This window comes from Nematostella vectensis, chromosome 12 (genome assembly GCF_932526225.1).
Source record: "Nematostella vectensis chromosome 12, jaNemVect1.1, whole genome shotgun sequence".
NCBI lineage: Eukaryota > Metazoa > Cnidaria > Anthozoa > Actiniaria > Edwardsiidae > Nematostella > Nematostella vectensis.
The window spans coordinates 12,237,861-12,262,903 of record NC_064045.1 but is presented as its reverse complement, the minus strand read 5'-3'; the positions used below and the strand labels follow the sequence as shown (position 1 = coordinate 12,262,903).

The 25,043-nt window shown below is 41.3% G+C and overlaps 1 protein-coding gene across 3 annotated transcripts in view; it reads right to left on the bottom strand.

The window, feature by feature from the left end:
- Positions 1 to 929: 929 nt before the first annotated feature.
- LOC5520629 (SEC14-like protein 1) overlaps positions 930 to 25,043 on the bottom strand; it is a 44,529-nt gene continuing 20,415 nt past the window's right edge. For all 3 annotated transcript variants that reach the window (XM_048719756.1, XM_048719755.1, XM_048719754.1), the window contains exons 6-18: positions 13,804 to 13,880; positions 13,280 to 13,315; positions 12,827 to 12,886; positions 12,488 to 12,617; positions 11,372 to 11,460; positions 9,766 to 9,836; positions 9,339 to 9,397; positions 6,427 to 6,605; positions 5,982 to 6,050; positions 5,613 to 5,744; positions 5,146 to 5,379; positions 3,457 to 3,599; positions 930 to 3,149 (exon numbers count right to left, since the gene is read on the bottom strand). In XM_048719756.1, the coding sequence (XP_048575713.1) occupies positions 3,050 to 3,149; positions 3,457 to 3,599; positions 5,146 to 5,379; positions 5,613 to 5,744; positions 5,982 to 6,050; positions 6,427 to 6,605; positions 9,339 to 9,397; positions 9,766 to 9,836; positions 11,372 to 11,460; positions 12,488 to 12,617; positions 12,827 to 12,886; positions 13,280 to 13,315; positions 13,804 to 13,880 (1,379 nt within the window). In that variant the 3' untranslated portion in view covers positions 930 to 3,049. The remainder of the gene's footprint in view (positions 3,150 to 3,456; positions 3,600 to 5,145; positions 5,380 to 5,612; positions 5,745 to 5,981; positions 6,051 to 6,426; positions 6,606 to 9,338; positions 9,398 to 9,765; positions 9,837 to 11,371; positions 11,461 to 12,487; positions 12,618 to 12,826; positions 12,887 to 13,279; positions 13,316 to 13,803; positions 13,881 to 25,043) is intronic.

Genomic DNA, 25,043 nt, shown 5'->3' with positions numbered 1-25,043 from the left:
CCTCCATGGATAATGATCCTCTTTTTGATAATAACCCTCCATGTATAATGATCCTCTTTGTATGCATAATGTCCCTCCATGGATAATGATCCTCTTTGGATAATGACCTTTCATTGATAATGATCCTCTTTGATAATGACCCTCTATGGATGATGACACTCAAAGCATAATGTCCCTCCATGGATAATGATCCTTTTTGGATAATGTCCCTTTATGGATAATGATCCTTTTTGGACAATGTCCCTCCATGGATCATGATCCTCTTTGGATAATTCCCCACCACGAATCACGCGCCTCCATGGCCCTCTAATGGATTATGAATCTCAATGCATCATGTCCCTGTATGGTATAATGATCCTTTTTGGATAATGTCCCTGCATTGATAATGACCCTCCATATAATAATAATAATAATAATAGAGTTTATTCATCGCCATTAGGGTCAGAACACTTAAATTACAATTAACATACATGACAATAAATAACAATAATATGGTAATTTAGTAAATTCAGGGGTCTATGCGTACTTCGCAGTAACAAATTTGCCAAAGCGTTTAGTATTATGAATCGGCTTCACCACTCGTTGGACCTGATCTTAGGTTGTAGCCTTGCTCAACAATGTCGCTCCTTATAAAGTAACTGATAGGAGCAACGTCTTTATATTTCCCAGCGTCGTCTCTGCGGTCAGACAGAAGCTTGAGATCTGCAGCGCGCAGGGCTTCCCGATAGCTAAGACCCGGCAGGATAACGCGCAAGGCTCTCTTCTGTACAGACTCGACAATTTCTGACATGATCCTCTTTGGATAATGACCCTTAATGGAAAATGACCTTTTATTGATAATGATCTTGGTAATCAGACTTTCCAAAGCTTCAAATTCAATCATCTGGAAAAAGGCCCATTTTATAGCTTGCAAAAATGGTAACCCAACATAATAATAGAAAAAGCTTTATTTTATTTCATTATCTGGTATAGACAAAATTTGGTATAAACAAGATACTATATTCCAGACATTTTACATAGGTAAATATATGTAAGATCCTTACGAATAAATTAGGCAAACAACGACAGTTTAATTGATGAATGCTGAATTATTTTAAAACACGTGTAAGCCAGAATTGGAAAATTGTCTAGAATTATTTTTAAATATTTTCGAATTTTGTCCTATTCATCTTGGAATAATTTCCTTTGAAGGATATAAAAATCCAAACTTTGTCCGAAAGACAATTGGAATATACAAATTATTGTTCATTGTCTAATCTTAATCCCTTCGCGTCCCCATGTTACCTAGGGAGTCTGGGACCAAAACTAGATTTTTTTTGACGCTATATGAAAAGAAATAGCCACTAATTCGGCCATCGCTACAAATTCAAAATCTCAATTTTTTTTTTCTTGAAGACCCTTGGACCGACTTGCTTGAAGCCTATTTACTGTTATTGTACTGTTTTCATTGTAGGATGGACTGGATTTCACAGTGCGTAAATTTCGCTACCGAAATGCAGATCTCGTTTAGATTTTGCGGCAGTAAAAGATCCGCCACACGAGTCGGGTCAAGGGTCTTTTAAATAAAGCTATATTTATACTGTAATATACAATAGGGTTGCAAAACATTTTTCCAGCTCTATGAGAAACCTGCTGAATTATCAGTCCAAACTGACATTAACATTTTCAAATTAGAGCTGGATAATAGCCATGCTAATAACAACAGCTCGCTATTTGCTTACATCTTTTTTTTTACAAATTAGCGCACCTGTCACATTTAATTCAAGTAACGTTTTTGATTCTGGGTCTCAGCCCGACAATTAAATACAAATTGAAAATACGAGCAATAGTCAAACACTAGTTCAAAGCGAACATTTCTGCATTCTTACTTTATAATGAAATATATTCGAAGGATAATTTGTATCATTTCTGTGCTTACATTTCTTTTTCGAAAGAAAATATCAATAAAACGAAGCTGCCATTCCCATACCTAAGCTGAATTATTAATTCAAAAATTTTTAAAATATGTAATGCATCACATAATGCGACAGATTTGTTCATTTTTATATGTACAATAAAAATGTCATTCTAGATCCTTCACCTGCCCTGATTAACGCACTAACATAGCTCGTCACGTGGACTAACATAGCTTATCACGTGGACTAACATAGCTCATCACGTGCACCAACATAGCTTGTTACGTGAAAAAAGACTCAAGGACTACACAAAAAAGTGATCAACACATGTCCCTGTATAGTACGTCACATGATCAACACATGTCCAGGAACGTCACGTGATCAACACATGTCCGAGTAGAGTGCGTCATGTAATCAACACATGTCCAGGTATAGTACGGCACATTATCAACACATGTCCAGGTATAGTACGGCACATGATTAACACATGTCCAGGTATAGTACACATGTCCGAGTAGAGTGCGTCATGTAATCAACACATGTCCAGGTATAGTACGGCACATGATTAACACATGTCCAGGTATAGTACATCACATGATTAAAACATGTCCAGGTAAAGTACGTCACATGATCAACACATGTCTAGGTATAGTACGTCACATGATCAACACATGTCTAGGTATAGTACGTCACATGGTCAACACATGTCCAGGTATAGTACATCACATGATTAAAACATGTCCAGGTAAAGTACGTCACATGATCAACACATGTCTAGGTATAGTACGTCACATGATCAACACATGTCCAGATAGTGTGTCACGTAAGCAGCACGTCTCTACTCATTTGCCACGTGATCAGTATATTACGTGATCACGTGCTCAGGGGCAGCGTATCGCATGATCAGCGCTTGTCTCTTTACAGTGTCACGTGATCAGCAAGTGTCTCTCACGTGATAAGCATGTGTCTCTCACGTGATCAGAAAGTGTTTCTCACGTGATCAGCAAGTGTCGCTCACGTGATCAGCAAGTGTCTCTCACGTGAACAGCAAGTGTCTCTCACGTGAACAGCAAGTGTCTCTCACGTGAACAGCAAGTGTTGCCCACGTGATCAGTACGTGCCGTGTGTTAATGCAGGAGAGGTCGGGCTGATAGCTATCTGGACGTGCTTGCCGTGGACCCGCGACTGGTCGCGGTGGACTGGCTCAGCTGACTGAAGCCGCTATGACAGGACTCCAGACTTGAGATAGAGCCCCTGGAAAAACAAACATTACCAGAACTGTAAAAGAAATGCATTTTAAATTAATGTGTTCCAGCCAATACACCTTATTCGCTTACAGTAAGCGCTAAATGGAAACGCAAAAAATCTGGTTAATTTTGGGCCCAGGAGAGAGGTGTAGTGGGTCAATCCTTGAGACGACTCCTCAGACCATTTAGGCTGTCTGGAGCGCTTAGTTTAGGCACAATGCGCTGTGATCACGTGGTAATTATTCAATGCACAATAAGAGAATGGGAAGTGTTTCTTACGTGAAGTGAAATAAAAAATCACGTGACAAACTCACCTGAAGTCCCCGGATGAGAGCACCTCGTAGTAGAACATGACCTTGGCTCTGTTGTGCCGCGCATGCGCCTGGCCTGACGGCAACCCAGACTTGAACTTCCATTGAAGCACGTATACGCCGGGTATCGAGCACACGTGGGTACCCTGTGGAGAGTCATACATTACAGACCTGTAAGTAGACTCGTCTGCTATTGGCTACATCTACCGGAGAAGGGTTAAAATCCATCAGGCATTGCAACGCTTCTCTCCCATCACCGTCGTATCTCTGTTCTCTACTCTGCTGCTTACTGCGGTTGATTAGCAAAGGACATTTGCGACGAAAAATTAAAATCTTTCAATGAAAATAAGCCCTTCCTTACAAAGAAACTTTCTGACTGATAAGCGCTTTTTGTTGTGGTTGTTTTGCCGCCAAAAGCCGGAGCTCGCGCGAATTTGCCACCCAAAAAGTCACGTGACCCCAGCCTAGCCACTGGCGTCATATCACCATCAATCACAACGTCAACCATTGCAGTATTCACCAGTACAGACTCGCCGTCCCTGCAATGACGGTGTTTCTCCACCACATCACTATCAACCACAACATTAACCATTGCATTATTCACCTGTACAGACTCGCCGTCCCTGCAATGACGGGGTTTCTCCACCACATCACCATCAACCACAACATTAACCATTGCATTATTCATCTGTACAGACTCGCCGTCCCTGCAATGACGGTGTTTCTCCACCACATCACCATCAACCACAACATTAACCATTGCATTATTCACCTGTACAGACTCGCCGTCCCTGCAATGACGCGGTTTCTCTACCAGATCACCATCAAACACAACATTAACCATTGCATTATTCACCTGTACAGACTCGCCGTCCCTGCAATGACGCTGTTTCTCCACCACATCACCATCAACCACAACATTAACCATTGCATTATTCACCTGTACAGACTCGCCGTCCCTGCAATGACGGTGTTTCTCCACCACATCACCATCAACCACAACTTTAACCATTGCATTATTCACCTGTACAGACTCGCCGTCCCTGCAATGACGGGTTTCTCTACCACATCACCATCAAACACAACATTAACTATTGCAGTATTCACCTGTACAGACTCGCCGTCCCTGCAATGAGGGGTTCTCCACCACATCACCATCAATCACAACATTAACCATTGCATTATTCACCTGTACAGACTCGCCGTCTCTGCAATGACGGGGTTTCTCCACCACATCACCATCAAACACAACATTAACCATTGCATTATTCACCTGTACAGACTCGCCGTCCCTGCAATGACAGGGTTTCTCCACCACATCACCATCAACCACAACATTAACCATTGCATTATTCACCTGTACAGACTCGCCGTCCCTGCAATGACGCTGTTTCTCCACCACATCACCATCAACCACAACATTTACCATTGCCGTATTCACCTGTACAGACTCGCCGTCCCTGCAATGACGGTGTTTCTCCACCACATCACCATCAACCACAACATTAACCATTGCATTATTCACCTGTACAGACACGCCGTCCCTGCAATGACGGGGTTTCTCTACCACATCACCATCAACCACAACATTAACCATTGCCGTATTCATCTGTACAGGCTCGCCGTCCCTGCAATGACGGGGTTCTCCACCACATCGCCATCAAACACAACATTAACCATTGCATTATTCACCTGTACAGACTCGCCGTCCCTGCAATGACGGGGTTTCTCTACCACAGAAGCGTCCACGCCAGCGATCACTCCAGCGGAGTTCAGGGAAGTGTTGCTGCCAAAGCTGCCCAGGCTATTTGAGCTCATGGCTTCGCGCGGTCGCTTGTGACGAAAGACTGTAAACGTCACATCCGCTTTCATGACGTCAAAGTCCAACGTGATCACAGACTCGGACTGGGACATGCTAACTAGGACCTGGGAAGAAATGGCAACGTGAACTAACCAACACAGACGACTAACCTCCCCAGGGGGGAGGCACCAGGACCCGGAAAGAAATCGCGCAAAGGCAAAGAAACACTGGGGCCGAGGCTCACTGGGTCACGTGTCCTTTTGAGTACCACAGGACTCCCAATGTTTAAAAACGACACATGTCCGAATAACCCCGAATGAGAGAGTTGGCTTGCAGGGTAGCAAACCACAGATCTTACCTCATGAGGCGAGCCTTTGCTTACGTGGACCGTCTGGTAGATATCGCTCGCAAAGGACGGCTCATTCCCATCCTCGAAATCTAACGATCGGTACAAGCTTTTCGGGACCAGTTTACCCTCTTTGATCTTGCACTGAGAAAAGGAAGTTACAGTAAATATTATATGCTGTTTTCAAAATGGTAAGACCAGTGAAGGGTTGTATTCTTGTGTTTTTATTTCTACAGCAAATAACAAGATTGACGTCTTGATAAAACTGTCAAGGTGGCTCTACACAAGTGCGCACAAACTTACCGTGTGAAAGATGTATTCTGATTTAGGGACCGTTCATTGTTTAAAATTAGACGGGGGCTAATGAACATATCTTTGTACCTCTGCTGGCCCTCCGAGAAAATCTGGCAGATACTCAGCGTCGATGTAGTCTGTCACACCGCCTGGGCCCTAGGGGAGAAACAAAGCAGTACAACCAGTTAGACAGGTTCTGTTTCAGGAGAGAAACAAAGCAGTGCAACCAGTTAGACAGGTTCTATTTCAGGAGAGAAACAAAGCAGTACAACCAGTTAGATTCTATTTCAGGAGAGAAACAAAGCAGTACAACCAGTTAGACAGGTTCTATTTCAGGAGAGAAACAAAGCAGTACAACCAGTTAGACAGATTCTATTTCCCCTAGAAGAACGAAGCAAATACTGTACAACCAGTTACACCGATGCTATTTTCCGTAGAACAGAGCAGGTATTGTACAACATTCTATCTCAGTGAAAGAATGGAAATACAGAAGTAGTCAGATATACAGACATTTCCATATATCCTTGCGTACCTGATAGTCGTTTCCTCCATAGATAAGGAACTTGTTTCTTGTATTTTCGTCTATAAAAGGACTCACTAAAGTCCAAAGCACGCCGAAGATTCGAGGTGCTCGCACAATCAACAGCCGACCCATGGTCTCGGGGTAGTTCACTTCTACCATCTCAATCACCCGTAACAGGGCCTTGATTCCTACAAGAACAACAGAGTTTGCTTGTGTTTCAGTTTCAGTTTACCTATTAGCCACAGAGCAGCAACAACAATAATCCGAATATGATGGTTAATGATGATAGTGGTAATAATGCATAGCCGTAGCAGGCCTCGGATTATTGTGGGGGGGGGGGGGGGGAGGGCACGATACAGAAACAATGGGGGCACAGCACGCCCCTATTGGTCATTTCCTTATAATTATTTAAAATATTGGGGGGGGGGGGGTACATGCCCCCAGACAGTGATAATGATGTCAGGAAAAATACCATTTGAAAATGAAAGATTACAAGAAAAGGGGTCAGCGAACCACACAAGGCTATCAAAGCCTTCACTCATGCTATCTTTCATGGGTGTAGCTGAACCACACAAGGCCATCGAAGCCTTCACTCATGCTATCTTTCATGGGTGTAGCTGAACCACACAAGGCCATCGAAGTCTTCACTCATGCTATCTTTCATGGGTGTAGCTGAACCACACAAGGCCATCAAAGCCTTCACTCATGCTATCTTTCATGGTTGTAGCTGAACCACACAAGGCCATCGAAGCCTTCACTCATGCTATCTTTCATGGTTGTAGCTGAACCACACAAGGTAATCGTAGCCTTCACTCGTGCTATCTTTTATGGGTGTAGCTGAACCACACAAGGCCATCGAAGCCTTCACTCATGCTATCTTTCATGGGTGTAGCTGAACCACACAAGGCCATCGAAGCCTTCACTCGTGCTACCTTTCATGGGTGTAGCTGAGCCACACAAGGCCATCAAAGCCTTCACTCATACTATCTTTCATGGGTGTAGCTGAACCACACAAGGCCATCGAAGCCTTCACTCAAGCTATCTTTCATGGGTGTAGCTGAACCACACAAGGCCATCGAAGCCTTCACTCATGCTATCTTTCATGGGTGTAGTTGAACCACACAAGGCCATCGAAGCCATCACTCATGCTATCTTTCATGGTTGTAGCTGAGCCACACAAGGCCATCGAAGCCTTCACTCATACTATCTTTCATGGGTGTAGCTGAACCAAACAAGGCCATCGAAGCCTTCACTCGTGCTATCTTTCATGGTTGTAGCTGAACCACACAAGGCCATTAAAGACTTCACTCGTGCTATCTTTCATGGGTGTAGCTGAACCACACAAGGCCATCAAAGCCTTCACTCATGCTATCTTTCATGGTTGTAGCTGAACCACACAAGGCCATCGAAGCCTTTACTCGTGCTATCTATCATGGGTGTAGCTGAACCACACAAGGCCATCGAAGCCTTCACTCATGCTATCTTTCATGGGTGTAGCTGAACCACACAAGGCCATCAAAGCCTTCACTCATGCTATCTTTCATGGGTGTAGCTGAACCACACAAGGCCATCGAAGCCTTCACTCATGCTATCTTTCATGGGTGTAGCTGAACCACACAAGGCCATCAAAGCCTTCACTCATGCTATCTTTCATGGTTGTAGCTGAACCACACAAGGCCATCGAAGCCTTCACTCATACTATCTTTCATGGGCGTAGCTGAACCACACAAGGCCATCAAAGCCTTCACTCATACTATCTTTCATGGTTGTAGCTGAACCACACAAGGCCATCGAAGCCTTCACTCGTGCTATCTATCATGGGTGTAGCTGAACCACACAAGGCCATCGAAGCCTTCACTCGTGCTATCTTTCATGGTTGTAGCTGAACCACACAAGGTCATCGAAGCCTTCACTCGTGCTATCTTTCATGGGTGTAGCTGAACCACACAAGGCCATCGAAGCCTTCACTCGTGCTATCTTTCATGGGTGTAGTTGAACCACACAAGGCCATCGAAGCCTTCACTCGTACTATCTTTCATGGGTGTAGCTGAACCACACAAAGCCATCGAAGCCTTCACCCATGCTATCTTTCATGGTTGTAGCTGAACCACACAAGGCCATCGAAGCCTTCACTCATGCTATCTTTCATGGGTGTAGCTGAACCACACAAGGCCATCGAAGCCTTCACTCATGCTATCTTTCATGGGTGTAGCTGAACCACACAAGGCCATCAAAGCCTTCACTCATGCTATCTTTCATGGTTGTAGCTGAACCACACAAGGCCATCGAAGCCTTCACTCGTGCTATCTATCATGGGTGTAGCTGAACCACACAAGGCCATCGAAGCCTTCACTCATGCTATCTTTCATGGGTGTAGTTGAACCACACAAGGCCATCGAAGCCTTCACTCATGCTATCTTTCATGGGTGTAGCTGAACCACACAAGGCCATCAAAGCCTTCACTCATGCTATCTTTCATGGGTGTAGCTGAACCACACAAGGCCATCGAAGCCTTCACTCATGCTATCTTTCGTGGTTGTAGCTGAACCACACAAGGCCATCGAAGCCTTCACTCATGCTATCTTTCATGGTTGTAGCTGAACCACACAAGGCCATCAAAGCCTTCACTCATACTATCTTTCATGGTTGTAGCTGAACCACACAAGGCCATCGAAGCCTTCACTTGTGCTATCTATCATGGGTGTAGCTGAACCACACAAGGCCATCGAAGCCTTCACTCGTGCTATCTTTCATGGTTGTAGCTGAACCACACAAGGCCATCAAAGACTTCACTCGTGCTATCTTTCATGGTTGTAGCTAGATTTGCGATCTTGGAGGGTGATAACGATAACGATGGCGATAGTGATAATAGCGAATATGATCGAATACGAACCTATACATCAAATCTACCATGGCCCTACCTGGCCGCCACAGATGCCTCATACTTAGCCCTTCCAGGTCGCAAAGGCAGGTCCATGAACTGAAACGAAACACATGACTGATTACTAAATTAAAGAAACAATGAAAAACATCGTCTCCTTGGTAACGCACCTGACAGGTTTTCCCGTCTCCTTGGTAACTCACCTGACAGGTTTTCCTGTCTCCTTAGTAACTTACCTGACAGGTTTTACTGTCTCCTTGGTGACTCACCTGACAGGTTTTCCCGTCTCCTTGGTAGCTCACCTGACAGGTTTTCTTGTCTCCTTGGTAACTCACCTGACAGGTTTTCCCGTCTCCTTGGTAACTCACCTGACAGGTTTTCTGGTTTCCTTGGTAACTCACCTGACAGGTTTTCCGGTCTCCTTAGTAACTCACCTGACAGGTTTTCTTGTCTCCTTGGTAACTCACCTGACAGGTTTTCCCGTCTCCTTAGTAAGTATTTCCGTCTTCTTCAAGCCCTCTTCATTAATAGAGACCACCTTAAACAGAAACAAAATAAGAAATGCAATTTTAGATACATTATCCTGCAGGATATTCTTAGTCGGAGCCATCACAAAACGTGCAAGATTGCATCGAAAAACACACCAAAAAGACATTATAAAACGTGCCAAGAAAAGGCATTACAAAACCCACAAAAAAAAAGCATCGCAAAAAACGTACAGCAAAATGCTTTGGGTAACCGTGCATCGAGAAAAAATTGACGTATTCCAAAAAAAACTGAGAATAAGCGAGAAAGCACTCTTGTGAAATGCTTCAGTTAACAAGAAGCCCCTTTAAGGCATTTTCTCCTATCTATTTTAGATAATGTCTGATACATTTACTGTATTTTTGGCTGCTAGAAGGGGGGGGCGGGTCCCCTGGGTTACCCCCCTGGCTACACCCATGAGTACTGTTATATCCACAAAATAAAGAAACTAAATCATCACGTACAAGGGGGGTCCCCCTGGGTTACCCCCCTGGCTACACCCATGAGTACTGTTATATCCACAAAATAAAGAAACCAAATCATCACGTACAAGGGGGGGTCCCCCTGAGTTGCCCCCCTGGCTACGCCCTTGAGTACTGTTATATCCACAAAATAAAGAAACCAAATAATCACGTACAAGGGGGGTCCCCCTGGGTTACCCCCCTGGCTACGCCCATGAGTACTGTTATATCCACAAAATAAAGAAACCAAATCATCACGTACAAGGGGGGTCCCCTGGGTTACCCCCTGAGTACTGTTATATCCACAAAATAAAGAAACCAAATAATCACGTACAAGGGGGGTCCCCCTGGGTTACCCCCCGGCTACACCCATGAGTACTGTTATATCCACAAAATAAAGAAACCAAATAATCACGTACAAGGGGGGTCCCCCTGGGTTACCCCCCTGGCTACGCCCATGAGTACTGTTATATCCACAAAATAAAGAAACCAAATCATCACGTACAAGGGGTCCCCTGGGTTACCCCCCTGGCTACACACATGAGTACTGTTATATCCACAAAATAAAGAAACCAAATAATCACGTACAAGGGGGGTCCCCCTGGGTTACCCCCCTGGCTACGCCCATGAGTACTGTTATATCCACAAAATAAAGAAACCAAATCATCACGTACAAGGGGGGTCCCCTGGGTTACCCCCTGAGTACTGTTATATCCACAAAATAAAGAAACCAAATAATCACGTACAAGGGGGGTCCCCCTGGGTTACCCCCCGGCTACACCCATGAGTACTGTTATATCCACAAAATAAAGAAACCAAATAATCACGTACAAGGGGGGTCCCCCTGGGTTACCCCCTGGCTACGCCCATGAGTACTGTTATATCCACAAAATAAAGAAACCAAATAATCACGTACAAGGGGGGTCCCCCTGGGTTACCCCCCTGGCTACGCCCATGAGTACTGTTATATCCACAAAATAAAGAAACCAAATAATCACGTACAAGGGGGATCCCCCTGGGTTACCCCCCTGGCTACACCCATGAGTACTGTTAAATCACAAAATAAAGAAACCAAATAATCACGTACATGTTTAAGAAACCCATCTTCACCAACTGCCTTTAAAAGCCCTTTGACATCCATGCTACCAAGTTTAAGAATGTAAACGGGACGACCCTCTGAAAAAATACAGTGAAACACAAAGCCAGTAAATAGTAAATGACGTTTTTGTATAGCGCCTATTGCAAATCTCTAAGCAACAATACATGCGCCTGATATACTCGCCATTCTTTAAAGTGATGTAATACTCTATTATCACGAATTCATGTGTCAGCACTGTTACTAAAGGTGATACCACAGGCCCGTTCCCATTTTTTTTTGGGGGGGAGGGGTGCTAAATCCAAAAAGTGGACCTAATTTTTCCAGGGAGGGGAGGGCATGCGTTTTTTTGATAAAATCTGACCACCCTCGAAAAAATAAAAAGATATATTTTATGCTATTGCAGTATCCAAACGGGAGGTTTATTATCGGATTTGACTGCAAAAAAGTCCGACTCATAGATTTATGACATACCTGAGTGATCTAGAATACCTTTTTTATTTAACTCGCATATGCTATATAGTTTTGTCTACAAATAGCATGTCTATTGCGAACCGGAATTGACTTTCTGCTTTGTGTGTGGGAGGGGGGATAGGGGAATGCACCCCCATGGGTCAGCACCCCAAGGGTTCTTTTGCCTATTCAAGTATGATAAGAGATGAGACTCTAGCTGAACGTCCATTTCCGAGGAGACAAGGGATTCAAAGTCCTTAATGAAGAAAGCAGGGGGAGGGAGGGAGTTCTCTGATAAAAATCTAACCACCTCCTAAAGAACAAAAAGGGATTTTTTATGCCTTTGTGGTATCTCCACGGGAAGTTTATTGTAGAGTTTGGCTACATACCAGAGTGATCTAGCTTATGATTTTTCTACAAATAACACGTCTATTGAGAACCAAAAGTGGACTTTTGGCGGCCGTTGTGGGGAAGGGGGGGGGGGGTGCGTTTGCACTCCCCCTGGGTACGGGCCTGAGCAATGCCCTAAGACGACCTGACCATAATTCAGGCTTGGGGCCTCTGAGCGAACCCTGTACCACTGAGATTATTTGTGTGAGCATTTTCCCCAGCAATTTTCGTTCGTATTTGCTGGAGTTTCCAAGAAACTCGTACCTTTGTCCTGGTGATGCCAGCCCCCACAATAATAGTCCAGCAAAGGTTCAGGAGGTTTCCAGATTTCCAGGATATTGTCTATATGGTGGTGCCTGCGCCAGGCCAATGACTGGCAGAGCATTTCATAGGCCTGTGATCACATAGTATTAAAAGAAGATTTAGACCTAGTAAATGTTTTCTAACAATGGCCATGTTACAGAAAACCCTACAGCGCATCAAAAGACCAAAGCAAAAGTAGGGTGAATCAAGTCAGACTCCTGCTATTTTACGCATTTCAATTGAAGTTTATTGATGCCATCAAAGATACCTCTCATGAGCTTGGGCTACCAGTGTACTCACCTTCTCAAGATGCAGGTCTCTTGCTCGTAAAAACCTCAGCAAATGAGCATCGTTTGGCATCTAAAAAGAGTGAAAAATAGGTGTTCAAAGCATTCCAAAACATATAACATTACTACTGTAACGTTGGTATTACCTATCAGCATATTTTGACCACCATCTAAGTAGACACCTTTAAGGGATGGCTCATGATGCAAATAATTCCCAAGATGTAATCATTAAAGCCAACAATACAAACTCTTGATTTCTAAGTTTCTGGTTTATAGTTCTTAATTTAAATTCTTTAGAGTCCAGGTTTGCTTATAACAAACAAAGGGGAATAAAAACAAGTAACATTATATTAGTTTCACAGCCTTCAGTCTTCTTTGAAGGGTTTAAAAAAACATTTCCTAATAAACCCAAAGGAGAACAAGGCAAGGGGGTCTTTAGTAAGAGAATACAGAATTTTATCTTTACCTTTCCCTTGTGAGCTTCGCCAAGCTTTTTACGCAGCTAAAATTGAACACAGAATGAAATTAAGAGTAAAATAATAATCAATAGATTTCTTTTAAGCAAGAAATATCTTGATTTTTAGTAGAATTTTTCATATTTCCGTGAATCCATTGAAAATGTAGTGATATTTAAGTAAAAACGACAGGATTTATTAGTGATTTTATAACTACAGTACTGTATATAATGCACATTCACACTCACATTAAAGCCGTATTGTTACCAGTTTACTTCCGGTCAATTACGTAACAACCTCCGATGATTTTAAACGAAAAACATGAAAAATGTTTGAAAGCAGTGTGTTTATTGGAAGTTTCTTTGAGGATGTGATTGATAATTTACAACAGATGACCTGTTTAATATCTCGGATTTTAATAGATTCTTTTGTCTTTTAACGGTTGAGGTTTCCGTCGGACCTCCGGAAGTAAACTGGTGATAATGCGGCTTTAATTACAGTTACAACATGAAAACAGTCAAACATCAGTCATTACCTGGATGAGCTGGTTTTCCTCTCGTGGAGTAAGCTTGCCGAGAAATCTCTGAATGTAGTCATCGTCTAGCTTGTAATCTGTTGAATGAAAAAATATGAAATAAGCTACACCACAAAAACTACCCTATTAAAATGCAGGGTTGACTGAATGCAGGGCTTTTGGCAACCAAAGCTAATCTTCTTTATAAATGCACAATGAAAGGAGTGTACTAAAATATTTGTTGAAATTGTTTGAGATCTATTTCTTACTGATCAATAATTAAGCTTGATTTTTTAAAATAATACTTGATATTAAGACAGTTATTCATATTTAGCAGTAGCCTAAAGTATCTATAGAGTGGTCTGCATACCTTGTAAAGAGTTATCTATAGAGTGGTCGGCATACCTTGTAAAGAGTTATCTATAGAGTGATTGCATACCTTGTAAAGTGGTATCTATAGAGTGGTCGCATACTTGTAAAGAGGTATCTATAGAGTGATTGGCATACCTTGTAAAGAGGTATCTATAGAGTGGTCGCATACCTTGTAAAGAGTTATCTATAGAGTGGTTGCATACCTTGTAAAGAGTTATCTATAGAGTGGTCGCATACCTTGTAAAGAGGTATCTATAGAGTGGTCGGCATACCTGGTAAAGAGTTATCTATAGAGTGATCGCATACCTTGTAAAGAGGTATCTATAGAGTGGTAGCATACCTTGTAAAGAGGTATCTATAGAGTGGTCGCATACCTTGTAAAGAGTTATCTATAGAGTGGTCGCATACCTTGTAAAGAGTTATCTATAGAGTGATCGCATACCTTGTAAAGAGTTATCTATAGAGTGGTCGGCATACCTTGTAAAGTGGTATCTATAGAGTGATCGCATACCTTGTAAAGTGGTATCTATAGAGTGGTCGGCATACCTTGTAAAGTGGTATCTATAGAGTGATCGCATACCTTGTAAAGTGGTATCTATAGAGTGGTCGCATACCTTGTAAAGAGTTATCTATAGAGTGGTCGGCATACCTTGTAAAGAGGTATCTATAGAGTGGTCGCATACCTTGTAAAGAGGTATCTATAGAGTGGTCGGCATACCTTGTAAAGAGTTATCTATAGAGTGGTCGCATACCTTGTAAAGAGGTATCTATAGAGTGATCGCATACCTTGTAAAGAGTTATCTATAGAGTGGTCGCATACCTTGTAAAGAGTTATCTATAGAGTGGTCGCATACCTTGTAAAGAGTTATCTATAGAGTGGTCGGCATACCTTGTAAAGAGTTATCTATAGAGTGGTCGCATACCTTGTAAAGAGGTATCTATAGAGTGGTCGGCATACCTTGTAAAGAGGTATCTATAGAGTGATCGCATACCTTGTAAAGAGTTATCTATAGAGTGGTCGGCATACCTTGTAAAGAGTTATCTATAGAGTGGTCGGCATACCTTGTAAAGAGTTATCTATAGAGTGATTGCATACCTTGTAAAGTGGTATCTATAGAGTGATTGCATACCTTGTAAAGTGGTATCTATAGAGTGGTCGCATACCTTGTAAAGAGGTATCTATAGAGTGATTGCATACCTTGTAAAGAGTTATCTATAGAGTGGTCGGCATACCTTGTAAAGTGGTATCTATAGAGTGGTCGGCATACCTTGTAAAGAGTTATCTATAGAGTGATTGCATACCTTGTAAAGAGGTATCTATAGAGTGGTCGGCATACCTTGTAAAGAGTTATCTATAGAGTGGTCGCATACCTTGTAAAGAGGTATCTATAGAGTGATCGGCATACCTTGTAAAGAGTTATCTATAGAGTGATCGCATACCTTGTAAAGAGGTATCTATAGAGTGATTGCATACCTTGTAAAGAGGTATCTATAGAGTGATCGCATACCTTGTAAAGAGTTATCTATAGAGTGATCGGCATACCTTGTAAAGAGGTATCTATAGAGTGATCGCATACCTTGTAAAGAGGTATCTATAGAGTGATTGCATACCTTGTAAAGTGGTATCTATAGAGTGGTTGCATACCTTGTAAAGAGGTATCTATAGAGTGGTCGGCATACCTTGTAAAGAGTTATCTATAGAGTGATTGCATACCTTGTAAAGTGGTATCTATAGAGTGATTGCATACCTTGTAAAGAGTTATCTATAGAGTGGTCGCATACCTTGTAAAGAGTTATCTATAGAGTGGTCGCATACCTTGTAAAGTGGTATCTATAGAGTGGTCGCATACCTTGTAAAGAGTTATCTATAGAGTGATCGCATACCTTGTAAAGAGGTATCTATAGAGTGATTGCATACCTTGTAAAGAGGTATCTATAGAGTGGTCGGCATACCTTGTAAAGAGGTATCTATAGAGTGGTCGGCATACCTTGTAAAGAGTTATCTATAGAGTGATTGCATACCTTGTAAAGTGGTATCTATAGAGTGATTGCATACCTTGTAAAGAGTTATCTATAGAGTGATCGCATACCTTGTAAAGTGGTATCTATAGAGTGGTCGCATACCTTGTAAAGAGTTATCTATAGAGTGATCGCATACCTTGTAAAGAGGTATCTATAGAGTGATTGCATACCTTGTAAAGTGGTATCTATAGAGTGGTCGCATACCTTGTAAAGAGTTATCTATAGAGTGATCGGCATACCTTGTAAAGAGGTATCTATAGAGTGGTCGCATACCTTGTAAAGAGGTATCTATAGAGTGATCGCATACCTTGTAAAGAGGTATCTATAGAGTGATCGCATACCTTGTAAAGTGGTATCTATAGAGTGATCGCATACCTTGTAAAGAGTTATATATAGAGTGATCGCATACCTTGTAAAGAGGTATCTATAGAGTGATCGCATACCTTGTAAAGAGTTATCTATAGAGTGGTCGCATACCTTGTAAAGAGTTATCTATAGAGTGGTCGCATACCTTGTAAAGAGTTATCTATAGAGTGGTCGGCATACCTTGTAAAGAGTTATCTATAGAGTGGTCGCATACCTTGTAAAGAGTTATCTATAGAGTGATTGCATACCTTGTAAAGTGGTATCTATAGAGTGATCGCATACCTTGTAAAGAGTTATCTATAGAGTGGTCGCATACCTTGTAAAGTGGTATCTATAGAGTGATCGCATACCTTGTAAAGAGTTATCTATAGAGTGGTCGCATACCTTGTAAAGTGGTATCTATAGAGTGGTCGCATACCTTGTAAAGTGGTATCTATAGAGTGATCGCATACCTTATAAAGTGGTATCTATAGAGTGATCACATACCTTGTAAAGAGTTATCTATAAAGTGGTCGCATACCTTGTAAAGTGGTATCTATAGAGTGGTCGCATACCTTGTAAAGTGGTATCTATAGAGTGGTCGCATACCTTGTAAAGAGTTATCTATAGAGTGGTCGCATACCTTGTAAAGAGTTATCTATAGAGTGGTCGCATACCTTGTAAAGAGTTATCTATAGAGTGATCGCATACCTTGTAAAGAGGTATCTATAGAGTGGTCGGCATACCTTGTAAAGTGGTATCTATAGAGTGGTCGGCATACCTTGTAAAGAGGTATCTATAGAGTGGTCTGCATACCTTGTAAAGAGTTATCTATAGAGTGGTCGCATACCTTGTAAAGAGGTATCTATAGAGTGGTTGGCATACCTTGTAAAGAGGTATCTATAGAGTGATCGCATACCTTGTAAAGAGTTATCTAGAGTGGTCGGCATACCTTGTAAAGTGGTATCTATAGAGTGATCGCATACCTTGTAAAGAGGTATCTATAGAGTGGTCGGCATACCTTGTAAAGAGGTATCTATAGAGTGGTCGCATACCTTGTAAAGAGGTATCTATAGAGTGGTCGGCATACCTTGTAAAGAGTTATCTATAGAGTGGTCGCATACCTTGTAAAGAGGTATCTATAGAGTGATCGCATACCTTGTAAAGAGTTATCTATAGAGTGGTCGCATACCTTGTAAAGAGTTATCTATAGAGTGGTCGCATACCTTGTAAAGAGTTATCTATAGAGTGGTCGGCATACCTTGTAAAGAGTTATCTATAGAGTGGTCGCATACCTTGTAAAGAGGTATCTATAGAGTGGTCGGCATACCTTGTAAAGAGGTATCTATAGAGTGATCGCATACCTTGTAAAGAGTTATCTATAGAGTGGTCGGCATACCTTGTAAAGAGTTATCTATAGAGTGGTCGGCATACCTTGTAAAGAGTTATCTATAGAGTGGTCGCATACCTTGTAAAGAGTTATCTATAGAGTGATTGCATACCTTGTAAAGTGGTATCTATAGAGTGATTGCATACCTTGTAAAGTGGTATCTATAGAGTGGTCGCATACCTTGTAAAGAGGTATCTATAGAGTGATTGCATACCTTGTAAAGAGTTATCTATAGAGTGGTCGGCATACCTTGTAAAGTGGTATCTATAGAGTGGTCGGCATACCTTGTAAAGAGTTATCTATAGAGTGATTGCATACCTTGTAAAGAGGTATCTATAGAGTGGTCGGCATACCTTGTAAAGAGTTATCTATAGAGTGGTCGCATACCTTGTAAAGAGGTATCTATAGAGTGATCGGCATACCTTGTAAAGAGTTATCTATAGAGTGATCGCATACCTTGTAAAGAGGTATCTATAGAGTGATTGCATACCTTGTAAAGAGGTATCTATAGAGTGATCGCATACCTTGTAAAGAGTTATCTATAGAGTGATCGGCATACCTTGTAAAGAGGTATCTATAGAGTGATCGCATACCTTGTAAAGAGGTATCTATAGAGTGATTGCATACCTTGTAAAGTGGTATCTATAGAGTGGTTGCATACCTTGTAAAGAGGTATCTATAGAGTGGTCGGCATACCTTGTAAAGAGTTATCTATAGAGTGATTGCATACCTTGTAAAGTGGTATCTATAGAGTGATTGCATACCTTGTAAAGAGTTATCTATAGAGTGGTCGCATACCTTGTAAAGAGTTATCTATAGAGTGGTCGCATACCTTGTAAAGTGGTATCTATAGAGTGGTCGCATACCTTGTAAAGAGTTATCTATAGAGTGATCGCATACCTTGTAAAGAGGTATCTATAGAGTGATTGCATACCTTGTAAAGAGGTATCTATAGAGTGGTCGGCATACCTTGTAAAGAGGTATCTATAGAGTGGTCGGCATACCTTGTAAAGAGTTATCTATAGAGTGATTGCATACCTTGTAAAGTGGTATCTATAGAGTGATTGCATACCTTGTAAAGAGTTATCTATAGAGTGATCGCATACCTTGTAAAGTGGTATCTATAGAGTGGTCGCATACCTTGTAAAGAGTTATCTATAGAGTGATCGCATACCTTGTAAAGAGGTATCTATAGAGTGATTGCATACCTTGTAAAGTGGTATCTATAGAGTGGTCGCATACCTTGTAAAGAGTTATCTATAGAGTGATCGGCATACCTTGTAAAGAGGTATCTATAGAGTGGTCGCATACCTTGTAAAGAGGTATCTATAGAGTGATCGCATACCTTGTAAAGAGGTATCTATAGAGTGATCGCATACCTTGTAAAGTGGTATCTATAGAGTGATCGCATACCTTGTAAAGAGTTATATATAGAGTGATCGCATACCTTGTAAAGAGGTATCTATAGAGTGATCGCATACCTTGTAAAGAGTTATCTATAGAGTGGTCGCATACCTTGTAAAGAGTTATCTATAGAGTGGTCGCATACCTTGTAAAGAGTTATCTATAGAGTGGTCGGCATACCTTGTAAAGAGTTATCTATAGAGTGGTCGCATACCTTGTAAAGAGTTATCTATAGAGTGATTGCATACCTTGTAAAGTGGTATCTATAGAGTGATCGCATACCTTGTAAAGAGTTATCTATAGAGTGGTCGCATACCTTGTAAAGTGGTATCTATAGAGTGATCGCATACCTTGTAAAGAGTTATCTATAGAGTGGTCGCATACCTTGTAAAGTGGTATCTATAGAGTGGTCGCATACCTTGTAAAGTGGTATCTATAGAGTGATCGCATACCTTATAAAGTGGTATCTATAGAGTGATCACATACCTTGTAAAGAGTTATCTATAAAGTGGTCGCATACCTTGTAAAGTGGTATCTATAGAGTGGTCGCATACCTTGTAAAGTGGTATCTATAGAGTGGTCGCATACCTTGTAAAGAGTTATCTATAGAGTGGTCGCATACCTTGTAAAGAGTTATCTATAGAGTGGTCGCATACCTTGTAAAGAGTTATCTATAGAGTGATCGCATACCTTGTAAAGAGGTATCTATAGAGTGGTCGGCATACCTTGTAAAGTGGTATCTATAGAGTGGTCGGCATACCTTGTAAAGAGGTATCTATAGAGTGGTCTGCATACCTTGTAAAGAGTTATCTATAGAGTGGTCGCATACCTTGTAAAGAGGTATCTATAGAGTGGTTGGCATACCTTGTAAAGAGGTATCTATAGAGTGATCGCATACCTTGTAAAGAGTTATCTAGAGTGGTCGGCATACCTTGTAAAGTGGTATCTATAGAGTGATCGCATACCTTGTAAAGAGGTATCTATAGAGTGGTCGGCATACCTTGTAAAGAGGTATCTATAGAGTGGTCGGCATACCTTGTAAAGTGGTATCTATAGAGTGGTCGGCATACCTTGTAAAGTGGTATCTATAGAGTGATCGCATACCTTGTAAAGTGGTATCCATAGAGTGGTCGGCATACCTTGTAAAGAGGTATCTATAGAGTGGTCGGCATACCTTGTAAAGTGGTATCTATAGAGTGATTGCATACCTTGTAAAGAGTTATCTATAGAGTGGTCGGCATACCTTGTAAAGTGGTATCTATAGAGTGGTCGCATACCTTGTAAAGAGTTATCTATAGAGTGGTCGGCATACCTTGTAAAGAGGTATCTATAGAGTGGTCTGCATACCTTGTAAAGAGTTATCTATAGAGTGGTCGCATACCTTGTAAAGAGGTATCTATAGAGTGGTCTGCATACCTTGTAAAGAGTTATATATAGAGTGGTCGCATACCTTGTAAAGTGGTATCTATAGAGTGGTCGCATACCTTGTAAAGAGGTATCTATAGAGTGGTCGGCATACCTTGTAAAGAGGTATCTATAGAGTGGTCGGCATACCTTGTAAAGAGGTATCTATAGAGTGGTCGCATACCTTGTAAAGAGTTATCTATAGAGTGGTCGGCATACCTTGTAAAGAGTTATCTATAGAGTGGTTGCATACCTTGTAAAGTGGTATCTATAGAGTGGTTGCATACCTTGTAAAGTGGTATCTATAGAGTGATCGCATACCTTGTAAAGAGTTATCTATAGAGTGGTCGCATACCTTGTAAAGAGGTATCTATAGAGTGATCGCATACCTTGTAAAGAGTTATCTATAGAGTGGTTGGCATACCTTGTAAAGAGTTATCTAGAGTGGTCGGCATACCTTGTAAAGTGGTATCTATAGAGTGATCGCATACCTTGTAAAGAGGTATCTATAGAGTGATCGCATACCTTGTAAAGAGGTATCTATAGAGTGGTCGGCATACCTTGTAAAGTGGTATCTATAGAGTGGTCGGCATACCTTGTAAAGTGGTATCTATAGAGTGATCGCATACCTTGTAAAGTGGTATCTATAGAGTGGTCGGCATACCTTGTAAAGAGGTATCTATAGAGTGGTCGCATACCTTGTAAAGAGGTATCTATAGAGTGGTCGCATACCTTGTAAAGAGGTATCTATAGAGTGGTCGCATACCTTGTAAAGAGGTATCTATAGAGTGGTCGGCATACCTTGTAAAGTGGTATCTATAGAGTGATTGCATACCTTGTAAAGTGGTATCTATAGAGTGGTCGGCATACCTTGTAAAGAGGTATCTATAGAGTGATCGCATACCTTGTAAAGAGTTATCTATAGAGTGGTCGGCATACCTTGTAAAGTGGTATCTATAGAGTGGTCGGCATACCTTGTAAAGAGGTATCTATAGAGTGGTCGGCATACCTTGTAAAGAGTTATCTATAGAGTGGTCGCATACCTTATAAAGAGTTATCTATAGAGTGATCGCATACCTTGTAAAGAGTTATCTATAGAGTGGTCGCATACCTTGTAAAGAGTTATATATAGAGTGATCGGCATACCTTGTAAAGTGGTATCTATAGAGTGGTCGGCATACCTTGTAAAGTGGTATCTATAGAGTGATCGCATACCTTGTAAAGAGGTATCTATAGAGTGATCGCATACCTTGTAAAGTGGTATCTATAGAGTGATCGCATACCTTGTAAAGTGGTATCTATAGAGTGATTGCATACCTTGTAAAGAGTTATCTATAGAGTGGTCGGCATACCTTGTAAAGAGTTATCTATAGAGTGATCGCATACCTTGTAAAGTGGTATCCATAGAGTGGTCGGCATACCTTGTAAAGAGGTATCTATAGAGTGGTCGGCATACCTTGTAAAGTGGTATCTATAGAGTGATCGCATACCTTGTAAAGAGTTATCTATAGAGTGGTCGGCATACCTTGTAAAGTGGTATCTATAGAGTGATCGCATACCTTGTAAAGAGGTATCTATAGAGTGGTCGGCATACCTTGTAAAGAGGTATCTATAGAGTGATTGCATACCTTGTAAAGAGTTATCTATAGAGTGGTCGCATACCTTGTAAAGTGGTATCTATAGAGTGGTCGGCATACCTTGTAAAGTGGTATCTATAGAGTGGTCGGCATACCTTGTAAAGAGTTATCTATAGAGTGATTGCATACCTTGTAAAGAGGTATCTATAGAGTGGTCGGCATACCTTGTAAAGAGTTATCTATAGAGTGGTCGCATACCTTGTAAAGAGGTATCTATAGAGTGATCGCATACCTTGTAAAGTGGTATCTATAGAGTGGTCGCATACCTTGTAAAGAGTTATCTATAGAGTGGTCGCATACCTTGTAAAGAGGTATCTATAGAGTGATTGCATACCTTGTAAAGTGGTATCTATAGAGTGGTCGCATACCTTGTAAAGTGGTATCTATAGAGTGATCGCATACCTTGTAAAGAGGTATCTATAGAGTGATCGCATACCTTGTAAAGTGGTATCTATAGAGTGATCGCATACCTTGTAAAGTGGTATCTATAGAGTGATTGCATACCTTGTAAAGAGTTATCTATAGAGTGGTCGGCATACCTTGTAAAGAGTTATCTATAGAGTGATCGCATACCTTGTAAAGTGGTATCCATAGAGTGGTCGGCATACCTTGTAAAGAGGTATCTATAGAGTGGTCGGCATACCTTGTAAAGTGGTATCTATAGAGTGATCGCATACCTTGTAAAGAGTTATCTATAGAGTGGTCGGCATACCTTGTAAAGTGGTATCTATAGAGTGATCGCATACCTTGTAAAGAGGTATCTATAGAGTGGTCGGCATACCTTGTAAAGAGGTATCTATAGAGTGATTGCATACCTTGTAAAGAGTTATCTATAGAGTGGTCGCATACCTTGTAAAGTGGTATCTATAGAGTGGTCGGCATACCTTGTAAAGTGGTATCTATAGAGTGGTCGGCATACCTTGTAAAGAGTTATCTATAGAGTGATTGCATACCTTGTAAAGAGGTATCTATAGAGTGGTCGGCATACCTTGTAAAGAGTTATCTATAGAGTGGTCGCATACCTTGTAAAGAGGTATCTATAGAGTGATCGCATACCTTGTAAAGTGGTATCTATAGAGTGGTCGCATACCTTGTAAAGAGTTATCTATAGAGTGATCGCATACCTTGTAAAGAGGTATCTATAGAGTGATTGCATACCTTGTAAAGTGGTATCTATAGAGTGGTCGCATACCTTGTAAAGAGTTATCTATAGAGTGATCGGCATACCTTGTAAAGAGGTATCTATAGAGTGGTCGCATACCTTGTAAAGAGGTATCTATAGAGTGATCGCATACCTTGTAAAGAGGTATCTATAGAGTGATCGCATACCTTGTAAAGTGGTATCTATAGAGTGATCGCATACCTTGTAAAGAGTTATATATAGAGTGATCGCATACCTTGTAAAGAGGTATCTATAGAGTGATCGCATACCTTGTAAAGAGTTATCTATAGAGTGGTCGCATACCTTGTAAAGAGTTATCTATAGAGTGGTCGCATACCTTGTAAAGAGTTATCTATAGAGTGGTCGGCATACCTTGTAAAGAGTTATCTATAGAGTGGTTGCATACCTTGTAAAGAGTTATCTATAGAGTGATTGCATACCTTGTAAAGTGGTATCTATAGAGTGATCGCATACCTTGTAAAGAGTTATCTATAGAGTGGTCGCATACCTTGTAAAGTGGTATCTATAGAGTGATTGCATACCTTGTAAAGTGGTATCTATAGAGTGGTCGGCATACCTTGTAAAGAGGTATCTATAGAGTGGTCGGCATACCTTATAAAGTGGTATCTATAGAGTGATCACATACCTTGTAAAGAGTTATCTATAAAGTGGTCGCATACCTTGTAAAGTGGTATCTATAGAGTGGTCGCATACCTTGTAAAGTGGTATCTATAGAGTGGTCGGCATACCTTGTAAAGAGGTATCTATAGAGTGGTCTGCATACCTTGTAAAGAGTTATCTATAGAGTGGTCGCATACCTTGTAAAGAGTTATCTATAGAGTGGTCGCATACCTTGTAAAGTGGTATCTATAGAGTGGTCGCATACCTTGTAAAGAGGTATCTATAGAGTGGTTGGCATACCTTGTAAAGAGGTATCTATAGAGTGATCGCATACCTTGTAAAGAGTTATCTAGAGTGGTCGGCATACCTTGTAAAGTGGTATCTATAGAGTGATCGCATACCTTGTAAAGAGGTATCTATAGAGTGGTCGGCATACCTTGTAAAGAGGTATCTATAGAGTGGTCGGCATACCTTGTAAAGAGGTATCTATAGAGTGGTCGGCATACCTTGTAAAGAGTTATCTATAGAGTGGTCGGCATACCTTGTAAAGAGGTATCTATAGAGTGGTCGGCATACCTTGTAAAGAGTTATCTATAGAGTGGTCGGTATACCTTGTAAAGAGTTATCTATAGAGTGGTCGGCATACCTTGTAAAGTGGTATCTATAGAGTGATCGCATACCTTGTAAAGTGGTATCTATAGAGTGGTCGGCATACCTTGTAAAGAGTTATCTATAGAGTGGTCGCATACCTTGTAAAGAGTTATCTATAGAGTGGTCGCATACCTTGTAAAGTGGTATCTATAGAGTGGTCGGCATACCTTGTAAAGAGTTATCTATAGAATGGTCGCATACCTTGTAAAGAGTTATATATAGAGTGATCGCATACCTTGTAAAGTGGTATCTA